This window comes from Dama dama, chromosome 9 (genome assembly GCF_033118175.1).
Source record: "Dama dama isolate Ldn47 chromosome 9, ASM3311817v1, whole genome shotgun sequence".
In the NCBI taxonomy this organism is placed as follows: domain Eukaryota; kingdom Metazoa; phylum Chordata; class Mammalia; order Artiodactyla; family Cervidae; genus Dama; species Dama dama.
This window is the reverse complement of record NC_083689.1, coordinates 47,544,002-47,558,286: the sequence shown is the minus strand read 5'-3', so window position 1 is coordinate 47,558,286 and position 14,285 is coordinate 47,544,002. Positions and strand designations below refer to the sequence as shown.

General features: G+C 39.8%; 2 protein-coding genes across 2 annotated transcripts in view; one reads left to right on the top strand and one right to left on the bottom strand.

Annotated features, from left to right (window-relative positions):
- The window catches only part of LOC133062376 (uncharacterized), a 230,502-nt gene that overhangs the window by 74,598 nt on the left and 141,619 nt on the right, over positions 1-14,285 (bottom strand). The window contains exon 3 of the mRNA XM_061151302.1: positions 11,575-11,613. Coding sequence (XP_061007285.1) covers positions 11,575-11,613 — 39 coding nt within the window. The remainder of the gene's footprint in view (positions 1-11,574; positions 11,614-14,285) is intronic.
- The window catches only part of FSTL4 (follistatin like 4), a 414,616-nt gene that overhangs the window by 394,806 nt on the left and 5,525 nt on the right, over positions 1-14,285 (top strand). Inside the window, exons 14-15 of the mRNA XM_061151300.1 lie at positions 7,057-7,164; positions 14,117-14,226. Coding sequence (XP_061007283.1) covers positions 7,057-7,164; positions 14,117-14,226 — 218 coding nt within the window. The remainder of the gene's footprint in view (positions 1-7,056; positions 7,165-14,116; positions 14,227-14,285) is intronic.

Sequence of the window (14,285 nt, the reverse complement as noted above, 5' to 3'; positions counted from 1 at the left end):
ATTTCACAGGTGTGATTAAGGATTTTTAATACTTTTTATTGGACTATAGTTGATTTACAATGTTGTGTGAGTTTTAGGTGTACAGCAAAGTGGATCAGTTATACACCCAGATATATCCACTTTTTTTTAAGATTCTTTTCCCATAGAGATCATTACAGAGTATTGAGTAGAGTCGCCTGTGCTATACAGTAGGGTCTTATTAGTTATCTATTTTATATATAGTTAATACTCTTAAATCCCAATCTCCCAGTTTACCCCACCCCTCTTTTCCCTGTCAGTAACCATAGTTTGTTTCCTACATCTGTGAATTCTATTTCTGTTTTGTAACAAGTTCATTTGCATTATTATTTTAGATTCCACATATAAGCAATATATCATATTTGTCTTTCTCTGACTTACTTAGTATAATAATCTCCAGGTCCATCAATGTTGCTGCAAATGGCATTATTTCATTCTTTTTTATGACTAATATTCCATTATACATACATATTGGACATTTAGGCTGTTTCCATGTCTTGGCTATTGTAAGTAATGCTACAATGACTGTTGGGTGTGTGTATCTTTTCAAATTATGCTTTTCTCCAGATACTTGCTCAGGGGTGGGATTGCTGGGTCATAGGGTAGTTCTGTATTTTTTAAAGAACCTCCGTACTGTTCTCCATAGTGGTTATACCAGTTTACATCCCCACCAAAGGTGCAAGAAGGTTCCCTTTTCTTCACACCCTCTTCAGCATTATTTGTAGATTTATTGATGATGGCTATTCTGACTAGTGTGAGACCTCACTGTAGTTTTGATTTGCATTTGTCTAATAATTACTGATCTTTTCATGTGCTTCTTGGCCAACTATTCATCTTCTTTGAAGCAATGTCTATTTAGGTCTCCTGCCTATTTTTTGATTGGGGTTGCTTTTGTTTGATATTGAGCTGCATGAGCTCTTTGTATATTTTTTTAGATTAATCCTTTCTTGGTTACTTTATTTGTAAATATTTTCTCCCATTCTGTGGGTTGTCTTTTCATGGTTTCCTTTGCTGTGCAAAAGCTTTTGAGTTTAATTAGGTCCCATTTGTTTATTTTCATTACTCTAGGAGGTGGATCAAGAAAGAGCTTGCAGCCATTCACGTCAGAGTATTCTGTGTTTTCCTCTAAGAGTTTTATAGTATTCAATCATACATTTGGGTCTGTAATGAATTTTGAGTTTATTTTTGTGTATGGTGTTAAAGAATGTTCTAATTTCAATCCTTTGCATGTAACTATCTGGTTTTGCCAGCACCACTTATTGAAGAGACTGTCTTCTCTCCATTATATATTCTTACTTTGTCAAAGATTAAGTGACAGTAGGTGCATGGGTTTATTTTGGGGGTTTTTAACCTGTACCATTCATCTATATTTCTGTTTTTGTGCCAGTAGCATACTGTTTTATAGCTTTGCAGTATAGTCCAAAGTCAGGGACTCTGATTCCTCCAGCTCCATTTTCCTTAAGATTGCTTTGGCTATTCAGGGCCTTTTGTGTTTGCATGCAAATTCTAAAGATTTTGTTCAAAGTATGGATTTTTAAATGGAATTTAAAGGGAATTATCCTTAATTATCTGGGTGAGCCCTACCTGCAAGCACAAGTATCCTCGTAAGAGAGAGGATGTGACAACATAGAAGAAGGAGACAGTTTAAGGACTAAAGCAGGTTTGCTACACTGCTGGCTTTAAGATTGGAGGGAAAGACCGTAAGTCAAAGAATGCAAATTTTTGGATTCTGGCAGCCGCAAAAGACAAGGAAAACATTCGCCTCTAGAGGGAGCACTACCATGCAGATATATTTCTCCTGCCAGTGAAATTAATTTTGGACTTCTGGCCTCAAGAACTGTAATTATGGGGAATAAATTTATGTTGTTTCACTGTTGCTACAGCAGTAGGAAAGTAATGCACTCTGATAGAGGCTTTGAGCAAGGCAGGGGATGAAGCAGATATAGGGGGAAATTAGTAATTCAGCTTTAGATTAAGTTTAAGCTACTATTATATATATATATATATATATATATATATAAATATATATATAATCTGTATCTTTAAAGATGTCATGTAATAGGTTGCATAAATAGGTCTGGAGTCAAAGGAGAGGTCTAGGCTGGAGATATGAATGTGGGCATCATCACCATGTGAATTTGTTAAATCCAGTGACCTGGAGGAGATCATGAAGGGATATATAGATAGAGAAGAGGTCACGGTTGGAGCCCTGAAGTACTCCAACACTTAAAGATCAGGAATGAGAGAGAGCGAGCTAACAGAGGAGATCAAGAAGGAGTAACCTGAAAGGTAAGAAGAAAATGAGGAGAGGGTGGTTTTCCAGAAGCCAAGAGAAGAGTATTTTAAGGGAGAGTTAGTGGCCAATGGTGTCAAAAGTTGCTGAAAGTATTTTTATGAAGACTGAGAACTAACCTTGGATTCCGTACCACATGGATCACCTTGGCAGGAACAGACAGGACGATAATGGCAGAATGCAAGCCTGAGCGGGGTGAGTTCAAGTCAGAATCAGAGGGAGTAGAGATGGTGAATACAGACAACCATTTTGAGGGGTTTTGCTGAAATGTGAGTAAAAGTAGACAAATGAGGTGGTAGCTGGCAGAGGATGTTGAAGAAACTTTTAGACTAGATGACATTCCAGCATTTGTATGCTAATGGGGAAAACTTCTGCAGTTCTTCCCTTTCTTCTGCATCACTGAAGTAGGCAGTGGAATCCAGGACATATGAGCAGATACACCAGCCTAAGATAAAAGCACATTCACTCATCAGAGCAGGAAGTATTCAGGCACAGGTGCAAATAGGTGATACAGTTGGTGGTAGCTGGGTGATCTCCTCTTCTGGTTGCCTTTGAAATAAGAAGGAAAATTATCGCCAAGGCTGGAAGTCTAAGGCAAGAGGTGAAAGTTGGATGTGAGATTAAATTGACCAGGGAAATGTGATAGGACCGCAGGGCAGTGGTGAAGGTCCACTTAAGGATGAGGGGTGCAAATTTAAAGTCAAACCAGTGACGAGGGTTGTATTTTTTTTTTTCCAGGAATGCTCAGCTGTGCAGGTTGTTAACTGTTGGGAGAAAGTTACATAAAACCAGGGTTTTGGTTGTGGTTTCTCCTGGCAAATATGGCAGGAGATTTTCTAGCTATCTTTTTGTTACTGATTTACCTGGTCAGAGAAAATAATTCTGAATAATTTCAATCCTTTGAAATCTATTGAAGCTTGCTTTATAATCAAGCTAATGTACTTTGGCAAATGCTCTATGTGTACTTTAAAAGCATGTGTTTTCTAATGTTTTTTGAGTATGTGTGTCAAGTTGGATCATTCTATTATTCAAATATTCTAAGTGACTTTTGTTTACTTAGTCAACTAGCTGCTGAGAGGTATGTTGAAATCTCCCCCATGATTGTAAATTTATCAAGTTCCATCCATTTTTGCTTTAAAATTATAACATCTTCCTGAATGGAAGACTCCTTTCAAAATATCCCTATTTATCTCTGGTAAAGCTTCTTGCCTGAAAGTCTATTTTTGTCTAACAGTGTAGCTAAATCAGATTTACTTTGATTAGTGTTACCATGGTATAATTTTTCCATTCTTTTACTTTCAATCTACATCATGTATTTAAAAGGTGATCTTCTGTAAAGCTAATGTATTTGAATTTTGGCTTTTATCTAGTTTAATAATCTTGGTCTTTACTCACTTATTTGATCCCTGTATATTTAAGTATATGGTTATACCTACCATCTTTCTGTTTTTTTATCTGACCTACCTGGTTTTTTTCCTCCTTTCTCGCTTTTTTCTGGATTAGTCAAACATTTTTATTATTCTATTTCTCCCCCTAGTAACTTGTTGTCCATGCATTCTTTGATCATTGCTATTATTATGACCACCCTAGAAATTACAACACATTCTTTGCCTCAATACTGTCTCAAGTTATTACTTCATTTGCCTAATAATGGGCTTCCCTGATAGCTCAGCTGGTAAAGAATCCACCTGCAATGCAGAAGACCTAGGTTCAATCCCTGGGTCAGGAAGGTCCCCTGGAGATGGGAAAGGCCACCCACTACAGTATTCGAACAAGACTGAGCAACTTTCACTTTCATTGCCTAATAATGAGAGAACCTTAGAACACTCTAACTCCTCTAACCGCACCACCACGCCCCCCCCCCCCCCCCCGACCGCCTTTGGCACTATAGTAGGAATGAATTTATTTCTACATATAATTTAACCCTGCAAAACATGACAATTATTGTCATTTATATTCACGCATATATTTACCTTTCTCATTGCTCTTTACTCTTTCCTGAAGTACAGTGTTCTGTCTGGGATCAATTTCATTCTGACTGAGCATGTTGCTTTAGTGCAGATATGCTGACAACAGATTCTCATAGCTATCTGTTTGAAAATTTTCCATTTGTAAAGGATGTTTTCACTGGATATAGAATGTTACATTGGCAGTTATATTCTTTTGACTTTAAGATGCCATTTCATTATCTTCCACTGGTTTTGTTAACAGGTCAACCATCAAGTTTTACTGTCTCTCTTTTGAAGATGACATATCCCTTTTTTCTCTCTGGCTGCTTTCTAGATTTTCTCTTTCTTTGGTCTTTAATATTTTTCATCAGATTGGAAATTTCTTAACCATTGTTTCCTCAAATATTCTGAGGCCTCATTCTTTCTCACCTCATCTTTGAGAACGCTGAAAGAAAAAAAAAAACTAGACCTTACCATTGTGTCCCACACATCTCTTTCACTCTTTTCATATTTTCCATCCTTTTTTGTCTCTTTGTAGTTCAATTTGGGTATGTACATCAATTGTCTTTCACTTTACTAGTCCTGTCTTCCACCTTGTCTAAGGTATATTTAACAAAATCTATTAAGATCTTAATTTCAAGTTTTGCATTTTTTTCACTTTAGAATTTCTGCTTAATTCCATATACATACACACATATATAATTATATGCACATAATTTTCTTATCTTTTTATATTATTTTCAGTCATGTAATGCCTAGTCATTTTTTTCTGAATGGCAAACCTTCCATATAACATTGTAGAGACTTTATATGGCTGTCATCCACTGAAGAGGGTCTATCCTTTTCTCTGCTAGGAAGAGAGAGAGTAGAGAATGAACCCCTCTAATCAGGTACTGTGTTGAGTCAAGGCTGAACTGCAGCTTTTATAAAGCTTAGTCAGCCTCCGATTCACTTCTACTAGGTCACCCTTCCGGTCCTCACACTGAGAGCCTGGTTTGTTCTTCAGGACCTTTTCCCTTCCATGTCTCAGCTCCTTAGCATATAGAGATTGGGGAAAGCTCTGCTCTGAATTTAAGAGATTTTGGTGGCGGGGGGGGGTTAGGTTTTCAATCCCCTGCTCCACACCACCTCAGTCAGAATGAGAATATGAACTATGATTGGAAAAGGTTAGGCAGAAAGGAGGGAGAGTGCCTGCAGTCCAAACTTCAGGGAAGTTTGTGAAGAGGGTGGACAAATAAGATAGCTGGAAGAGCATGTGTAATCAAGAGGGTTTTTAAAAGGAGAGAAAAAGTACAAGAATCTAGAGACAGTGAGGCTGGTATCATGACCGGTGAGTTAAGAAGCTCTGGGGAGAAGGTGGCCGCTGGATCCTGAAGCCTTTGGTAAATGAAGGGAAAGGACTAGGAAGCTGGCAGAAGAGAGGAACAATGAGGAGCAGCTGGAAGCATGAACAATGGACCTAGGGTATATGAAGGTAGGAAAATAGAAACAACTCTACTTAGGACTTCAGGGTAGGGCAGGTTTTAATCTGATCAAGAAAGTTAAAGTAGACTGCAAAGATGGGGGTGACTGGAGAAGAAATAGATGTCAACGGGGATGGGCAAAATCAAGAGTTTAGGTTTGTATAAAGTTGTGGTCACCAACAGAGGAATGAATTCTAGAGTACAGGGGGTTATTTGAAGCCATGTGCTGAATGAGCTCATCCAGGGAAAGGAGGTAGATAGAAGGTCAAAGAGGAAGATGTGGAACATGCCAACATTTAGAAGTCAGGATGAGGAAGGGGATGGTTAACCATGCTGAAAATTCAAGTTAGAGGTGGATCAAAAAGTGATCTCTGAATTTGACATTAAGTTCTATGACAGTTCAGTGGAGTGGTGAAGACAACTAAATGGTTTCAGGGAATCCATAGACATTTCTTGAGAAAAGTTTTAACCAATGGGGACAAAGATGCCCCCGACTATATCAGAAAGGCTAGAATATGGTGGACTAAAATTGAACTTTCAGAAATTTGTTGACAAAGAATAAGTTACGGTGGCTGCAGTAGGGAAGAGAAAAAGATCACTGAAACTAAGAAGGAACTAAGAAAGCAGGGCTTTGAATGAAGGCACCAAACTAGGGATCTTTAGCTAACAAAGAGAGTGGCTAGGTCAGTGCCGAAAAGAGCAGGGGTCACAGCGGCATCACAAACAGCGTTTTAGAACTTAGAAACTACATTAAGAGAAGTATAAAACAGTCTCCAGGTGACTGAGGAAGTCTCCAGAGCCACTGAGGAAGCTCTATTCTCAGAAAATAGCAGAGTTTCAGCAGTAGAAAAAGACTCACCTGATGCTACAGTCCAAGTCCCGGAGGTTCCAGGTGAGTGATGTACAAGACAGTCTGCACAAAGTTAAAGGACGTGTGATAATGGAAGCTTTCCAAGTCAGTCTCAGATGATGTAGGTGGAAGAGCTGGGGAAAGATGATGAGGGTTTAGGAGGCCTCCAAGGCTTACAGGAGAAGTGATGGGAGGATCCTGAAGCTGACTTGTGAGTGGAAAACAGGGAAAGAAAAAAAAAAAACAAAACTGTGTTTATGTTTTTGCCAAGATGGTATGGATCTTCTTTAAGTAAAACTTGCAAGAAAGGAAAACATTACTAACAACCAATTTTATGCCTCTGAAGACAAACCCACAAAGGTTTCTGCCCTGGGTTCCCAAATGGGCTCATTATCCAGGCTGCTAGGCTGGACAGAGTGGCCTAGAAAAGAATCACTTTCTGCAACAACAATGATCAACTTGTCGCTACTTTTTCTTTTTAAGTCTATAGGTGTCGATCCTCTGCCGGCTAAGCTGTCCTATGACAAATCACATGACCAAGTGTGGGTCCTGAGCTGGGGGAATGTGCACAAGTCCCAGCCAAGCCTTCAGGTATGTTGGGTACATGGAGGACAACACCCACCCGCAGGAAAAGACTCTCTCCCCGGCTAATCACATTTACCCAAAGTATGTCCATGAAAGAGAGTAGGAAACAGCCTCAGGACCACGCCCCTCACAGGCAATTAGCAGGGTATCTTCTGCCAGGCCTGCTGCTAAAGACAGCAACACTGATGGTGGATGGGATTCTGATGTCATGACAACCAGAAGGTGGCTCTTGGGCCCCACCTAGCCCAGCCCCCAAACACTTGTCTCTTCTCAGCCAGGAGCTCCTGGGGCCAAGCAGGAATGAACCTCTGGACTCCAAGCAGTGAGAAGGGAGACAGGGCTTTCTCCACCTTGGGCTGCACGGGCTGGAGAATACTGCCAAAGCAGGCACCAGACAGTAAGGAAGCAGAAGGAAAAGAAAAGGAAAAGCAGAAGGAAAAGCAGTAGCAATTATGTTCATAAATGAAAGCACATTACCGAGTGCTCGTGGAGTGCTGGGGCACAAGAAGGTTCAGTGATTGGCCCCTGCTCCAACCTAGGTATACATTCAGCCCTGCAGTTCAGCCACTGCGCTGTGCTGACTCCCCCATGGGAAGAGCTTGGGCCCAGCACATCTGTGGGATCCCTTCTTCCACCAGTCAGGGAAGGTCAGCACCACCCTGTGTTGAGTATATCTCGCTCAGCCTTTCTCACCAAGGTACATAAGAGGATTAAGCCCTACAAAAGCTGATTTAAATACCTGTTCCCTCAATTCTCACAATGATGGTACATAGAACCATTCTAGATGCCCAGAAGTTAACTCAGCACTTACAATGGATTGTAACTTGGCTGCAGATGGAGCCAAGTTCACCTTTGTAGGAGGCCAGGGGTCATCCAGTCTACAGAAGCTTCCTCCTGGGGACTGGCCACCCTCCTGGGCCGGGGAAGGGCACTACTTCATCTTCTACACACCGAGACTACTGCCCCTCAGTGGACATCATCAACACATCCTGGGCCCCAGCGAGCTGATGACAAATAGTAATAATTCATTAGAGGACCTAGGAGTCAGAATAAGGTCACTCAGAACAGAGTATAAGCTCAGAAAATTGGTTTCTCTGGCAGCCCTAAGAAAACAGGTAAGGACATTCAAAGGGAGGGGCCACCAGAAAATATTTTTCTAGAGCTAAAAATTAACAAAAATGTTTACCTAATTTAGAACTGCAGGAGATGAGTTGAAAAATGCATGGTTTCTACTGAGACTCAAATTAGTAGCCTGAAAGATAAAGAGCAAGAAAAGCCTCAAATCACAGAACAAATATAAGATTAAGATATGAAGTCTCAAAAGACATTTCAAAGTCAAAAGAAGTTTAGAAAAAGTAATAGTTGGAATGGAGTCAAACATGAAATTAGGAATAAAATTTCCAATTTAAAAAAGTACATCTTGTAGATTGAAAGTGATCTAGATTAACATGATGAGAAAGAATACATCTCTGCTCTTCCTGGTAAAACTCTGGACTTCTAAGAATAAAGAAAAAATATTTCAAGGCAGAAAGAACAAGTCACCTATAGAAGAACAATCAGATTTCTCACTTGCAACAGTAAAGACTGTGGCATTGTGTCCACATGCTACTAAAAGAAAAGGGTTGATATCCAAGGTATCATTTACCTGTCAGGACAAAAGAAAGACCTAAGTATATGCAAGAATTTAGAGAGCATATCACGAAAGATAGCAGAAAAATAGCAGGTGAGCCAGATCAGAGACATCGAGATGGAGGAAGATAAAGAAGAGACAAGAGTAAGTAAGAAATCTAGAGGAAGGTCCAAAATTGAAACAAGGTGGATGAGGAGAGACTAATGTAGAGTAAGTGCTAAATAAGGGTATTTGAATTAGGAGAGATGCACTGAAAGAGATATTCTGATACCAGACTCTAAAGATGATAAATTATTTCAGTAAAAGTAAAGATAGGAAGTAGAGGAAAGAGAAGGGAGTAAAAACATTCCAACATGTCATCTTATGGGGATAAGAGGGGATATAGAAAATGCTCTTTGAAATTAATAGTTGAGATAGTTAACTATCTAATTATTCCAAATGTGACAAACTGATTTCTCCTATTAAAAGCAGAGATGATGAGATTGGGTTTGGAAGGAAGAGAGGGAGAGAAAACTAGCTATAATTTGTTTACAAGAGGCATATAAAGTGATGATAGGTGGATGAAAAGATGTTTGAGTGTAATATTAATATCAGACAAGGTCAAATTTAAGGTTACAAGCACTAAATAGCATAAGGAGAGACACCATAGAAGACAAACAGCCAACAGATAGCAAACAACTAAATACATAACACGAGTGATTAAAAACACAAGAACTTGATTTTAAATGCACTTAAATTGTACAAACCAAGGAGACAATATAATGACGTGGGGAAAGTGAATAATATGAATAAGGAACTCGGTTTCATAAATATATAGAAAACCTTTCCTCTGCCAAATAGAATTTTTTCACATGTCCACATATACATGTATCAGTAATCACAAAATTTTAACAAATTTTGCAAAAGTCAGTGTTATGGGCTACGTTATCTGATAATTAGAAATAATTAAAATGTGACCTACCTAATAAGGAAACACTCCTAAATTGTTACTGGAGCAAAGAGGAAATTAAAATGAGAAATTACAAAATGTCTGAAAGCAATGAAAAAGAAACTCCTCCTCATCAAAACCTACAGGATAGAGAGAAAACCATACACAAGGGAATATTTGTATCTTAAAACCTGCAGAGAATATATTTGTATTAAGAAATTAGAAAAAGAACAAAGTAACTGGCAGGAAGGAATTATTTAAAAGACCAAAATTAGTAGAAATAAAAAAACAAAAAAACAATAAATCCTTCATAAACCTGATAAAGAAAAAAACATAAAATGAAGAATGCAAAGAGAGATTACTACAGATGAAGGAAGATGAAAATAATTATAAAATAGTATACTGCAACTCTGAGGTGGAAATTTTTAAACCTAGAAAAAAACAGATGATTGCAAAATGCAGAAAAAGATAAACTGATCTAATCAGAGAGAGAAAGTATCATATGACATCACTTATATGTGGAATCTAAACAATGACACAACTGAACTTCTCTGTGAAGCAGAAAGAGACTGACAGAACAGACTTGGGGTTAGCAGATGCAAATTATTACATATAGAATAGATGGACAAGGTCCCACTGTATAGCACAGGGAACTTATAGTCAATGTCTTGGGACAAAACCATAACAGAAAAAAACATTTATATAAATATAAAAAATAATTATGTGTGTGTGTGTATATATATATATGTATAACTGAGTCTCTATAATTAATTTCTGCTATACCGCAGAAATTAACATAAGTCAACTATACTTTAATTTAAAAAACCGACCTGAGAAAAGGAAAACCTGAAGTAGAACAATTACCAGAGGGTTTTTTTTAAGATTAAAAATCTACCATAGAAAAATGTACAGCCAAGTTTCTGATGCATTGTTTAACAATTAGATTAATACCTAGGCAAGAACACTCAGACGTATGTATTCAGAAAAAGGCAAGTCATGAGTGGAGATTTTTCAGAACATATTAAAATACATTGAAGTTGGCTAATTAATAAATTAGTATTGATCCTAGAAGCAAATACATTTTAGTGCTAGTTGCTTAAAATGTAATAACTGATAAATGAAGCATATAAAATTGGTAAGGCAAATGCTTTGGGGACCATAATCTTGTCATTTATGAAAACTTTAAGTTGATCATTTAATCTTATTTCTCAGACCACTTGTATTCAGTGATACCATTACCTTTGTGAGAGAGGCTGAGCATAGTATTAATAATTGGAACTGAGCAGAAGAGGAGCTTTTGGGTACAGCCAAGTTATAGCAAACCTTTCAAATGCAGATAGTTTTAGTATCATTTGAACTATCTCAGACCATGTGGGGGAAATGTACAGCTCCTTAGTATTAAAAAATAAAATTATCAACTAATCTCACAAAGACAGAAGCAAAATTCAACATGGTATTAAAAAGAGAGTCCAACAATGCATCTAACTGCTTGAGTAGGGAACAAATTCCCAGGATGTAATAATGGCTCACTCTTAGGAAATCAGTCAATATTACTCATACCACAAATTAAAACAGAATATACTATAATATTTTCAATGAATGCTGGAAAGGCATTTAACTACATACAGCAGACATTCTTAATTAAAAAAAAAACAAAAAACTAAAAATAGGAATAGAAGACATAAACATAATGAAGACTGTTTCCCAGAAACCAAGAGCAAATTTTGCCTAAATGACAAAACATTAAGAGCATTTTAATTAATATCAAGAATTAGACCATGATGCCCACCATCACCATAATTAGAAAGTCTGAGAAATACACTCTGACAAGAAAATGAAATAAACTGAATAAACCTACCTTCATCATTCCGGAAACCACTGCTTGCAAAAACTGCTCCTGGAAATGGCAAAAGGCAGAGCCTTTGTGGTGAGCAATTTAGAAATGTGAACCAAAAGCCTCAATCCAGCAACGTGACCCCCCAGAACTTATCCAGAGGCCATGATCAAGGATGGGCACAAAGATTTAGTTACAGCACTATTTGTTACAGCATTATTTACATTTGCAAAACATTCAGAATACTATCCTAAGGTTTCTAAATATCTAACACTAAGGGACTGGTTAAACAAACTTTGCTATGACAAAATGAAAGTGGTTCTATCAATGAGGCTTGTTGCACCAAGGCCCTCCCCCAGGAGCCAGTGTTTAAATCTTTGGCATGTTGCAAATTTTGCCCATCATGCTCTTGTCCATCCACACCCAGGTCCAGTTTTTAGCTGCATCAGTACCTTGGCTCCCTGCTCGTCCCCAACTGTCACCTCTTAGCGGCTTCATCCACCCCTCTGGAACAGATGCTCAGCCTTCCCTACCCCATGCTACCAACTGACATCTCCTGATATCCAGCCCTGCCTGCATCTCCAACCAAGCCCATAGATCCAGCAAATTTGAGAAGCTCAAAAGCTATCTTTTAGTCACCAACATGCCCAGCTATGTGTTGAGTGGGACACAGGCCAAGAAGGAACTCATGACTCTTTGGGGAAATGAGGTTGACTAGCCCATATCAGTTCAATGGCTCATGATACTGGGTTTTGAAGAAGTAACCTCTGAATACAGGGTGTTAGGGTGATGAAGCATGAATGACACGGACTGCTGACAGCCTGTAATTTTCCATCTCTATTATAAGCTAAAATGACAGACCTGATATCAAGCAATGATTGCATGGTTTCTTGGAATTCTCCCGCATTTTCACCTGGACATTCTAAGATTCTAAGTTTCCTAATACTGATATTTTCTTTTTTTTTTTTTTTCAAACTTTTTATTTTGTATCGGGGCATAGCCAGTTAGCAATGTTGTGGTAGTTTCAAGTGAACAGCAAAGAGACTCAGCCGTGCATACACATGTATTCACTCTCCCCCAATACCCCTCCCATCCAGGCTGGCACATAAACAGAAGACTTCCATGTGCTATATAGTAGGTCCTTGTTGGTCATCCATTTTAAATATAGCAGTGTGAACATGACCATCCCAAACTCCCTAGCTATCCCCCGGGGCAACTATAAGTTTGCTTTCTAGGTCTGTTTTTTAAGAAAGTTGACCTAATACTGATATTTTCTTAATGTCTAGTTCTAAGTTTTTTCCCCATGGACTTGGCATGGAAATGTCATTCTGGCTTTTTAATTACAGGAAAATAACCTAACTTTAGAACTTAAGACTGCCCTAAAACTAAAATTCCCAGCCTACATCATTCGAATCCAGCATTCTGCCTGTTGAACCCTGGAGGGAAGCACCATCCCCAAAACCCCGGCCTCAAACCTGCCAGAGGAGGCAGGACAGGTGCTGTTTGTCTTGTCATTAAAGTAAGAGCCAGAGGCAGTCCCACTCTTCAAAGGTTAAAGCGTCTAGAGCTCTAAGCCCTGTGAGTCACAAAGCCCCATCATAGACTGTCCTCAGCCCCAGGCTGCAAAAATCTGAATCCTTCCATCTGTATACATGGTCACAATATAAAGATCAGAAAATGTGTCTCCCCTCCCTGGTCAGAGTCTAGCATCTGCCTTCTGTCCTTCTAAGAGAGTCTGGGCTTGTCCTTTGGGTCCTCCAGCCAAAACTGCCCACAGGTTGGCCAAGCCCCTCATCTGGCTGCAGGTCTGCCACCTGTCTGGGAATCACCTAGAACTTGGAGGCAGATGAGCACATGCAGAAGGCAAGAGGACAGAGGCTGTCTGGCTCAGTGTTTCCAGCCTGCCTGTGCCAAGGTCTCAGCAGCTGGTGGACAAAAGCCCAGCCTGACCACAGGGGGCTTTCCAGCAGGGCCTCCATCCTGTCTAACCCCAGACATCACTCAGCCCTGCCCGGCACTGCCAGGGTACGCTTCCCTTACACAGACACAGCAGGGACACACACCGAGGAACTGCTCAAGTTGCCTCCTGCCGGGTCCACAGGGGAGAAAGTGGCTCCTCCCAGGGCACAGAGGCAGCCATGCTCTGTCACACCAATTTGTACAAAACATAGGCCCTAATTCTTCACTGCTCACAGCCAGTCCCATTTGTAAAAGTGGAACCCTCCCCTGCATCCTAATCACCGACTCTAAGTGACACAGCCAGCAGCTCTGAAAGATGCCTGTTTTCTCTATTAAATTATGGCCTCACAGTGCTCAGAGAGCACCTCTGCAAGCAGCATATGGTGGAGACTATCAACACAGCAGCCTAGGCACCTGGTGTCAAGGGAAAATACAGAACCAGTCAACTCCAGTATTGCGTATTTCGCTACTTAAAACACTTCTCCCCCTTTTCCCAGCCAAAAAGAGGATCACTCCCTGAGTGTGCCTGGGTCTGTAGGTTTCCACCACCCACCCCACCTCCGCTTTGATGGACCCTCACAAGGACTTCTTCCATTCTATGTTATAGGTGATCACAGAGGCCAGCACTGGCCAGGGCCAGCGCCTCATCCGCACACCCTTTGCCGGAGTGGACGACTTCTTCATTCCCCCAACAAACCTCATCATCAACCATATCAGGTGAGACTGGCCCACAAGCCCTACGCTACTCCATGACCCAGCTCAGCCCTCTATGGGGC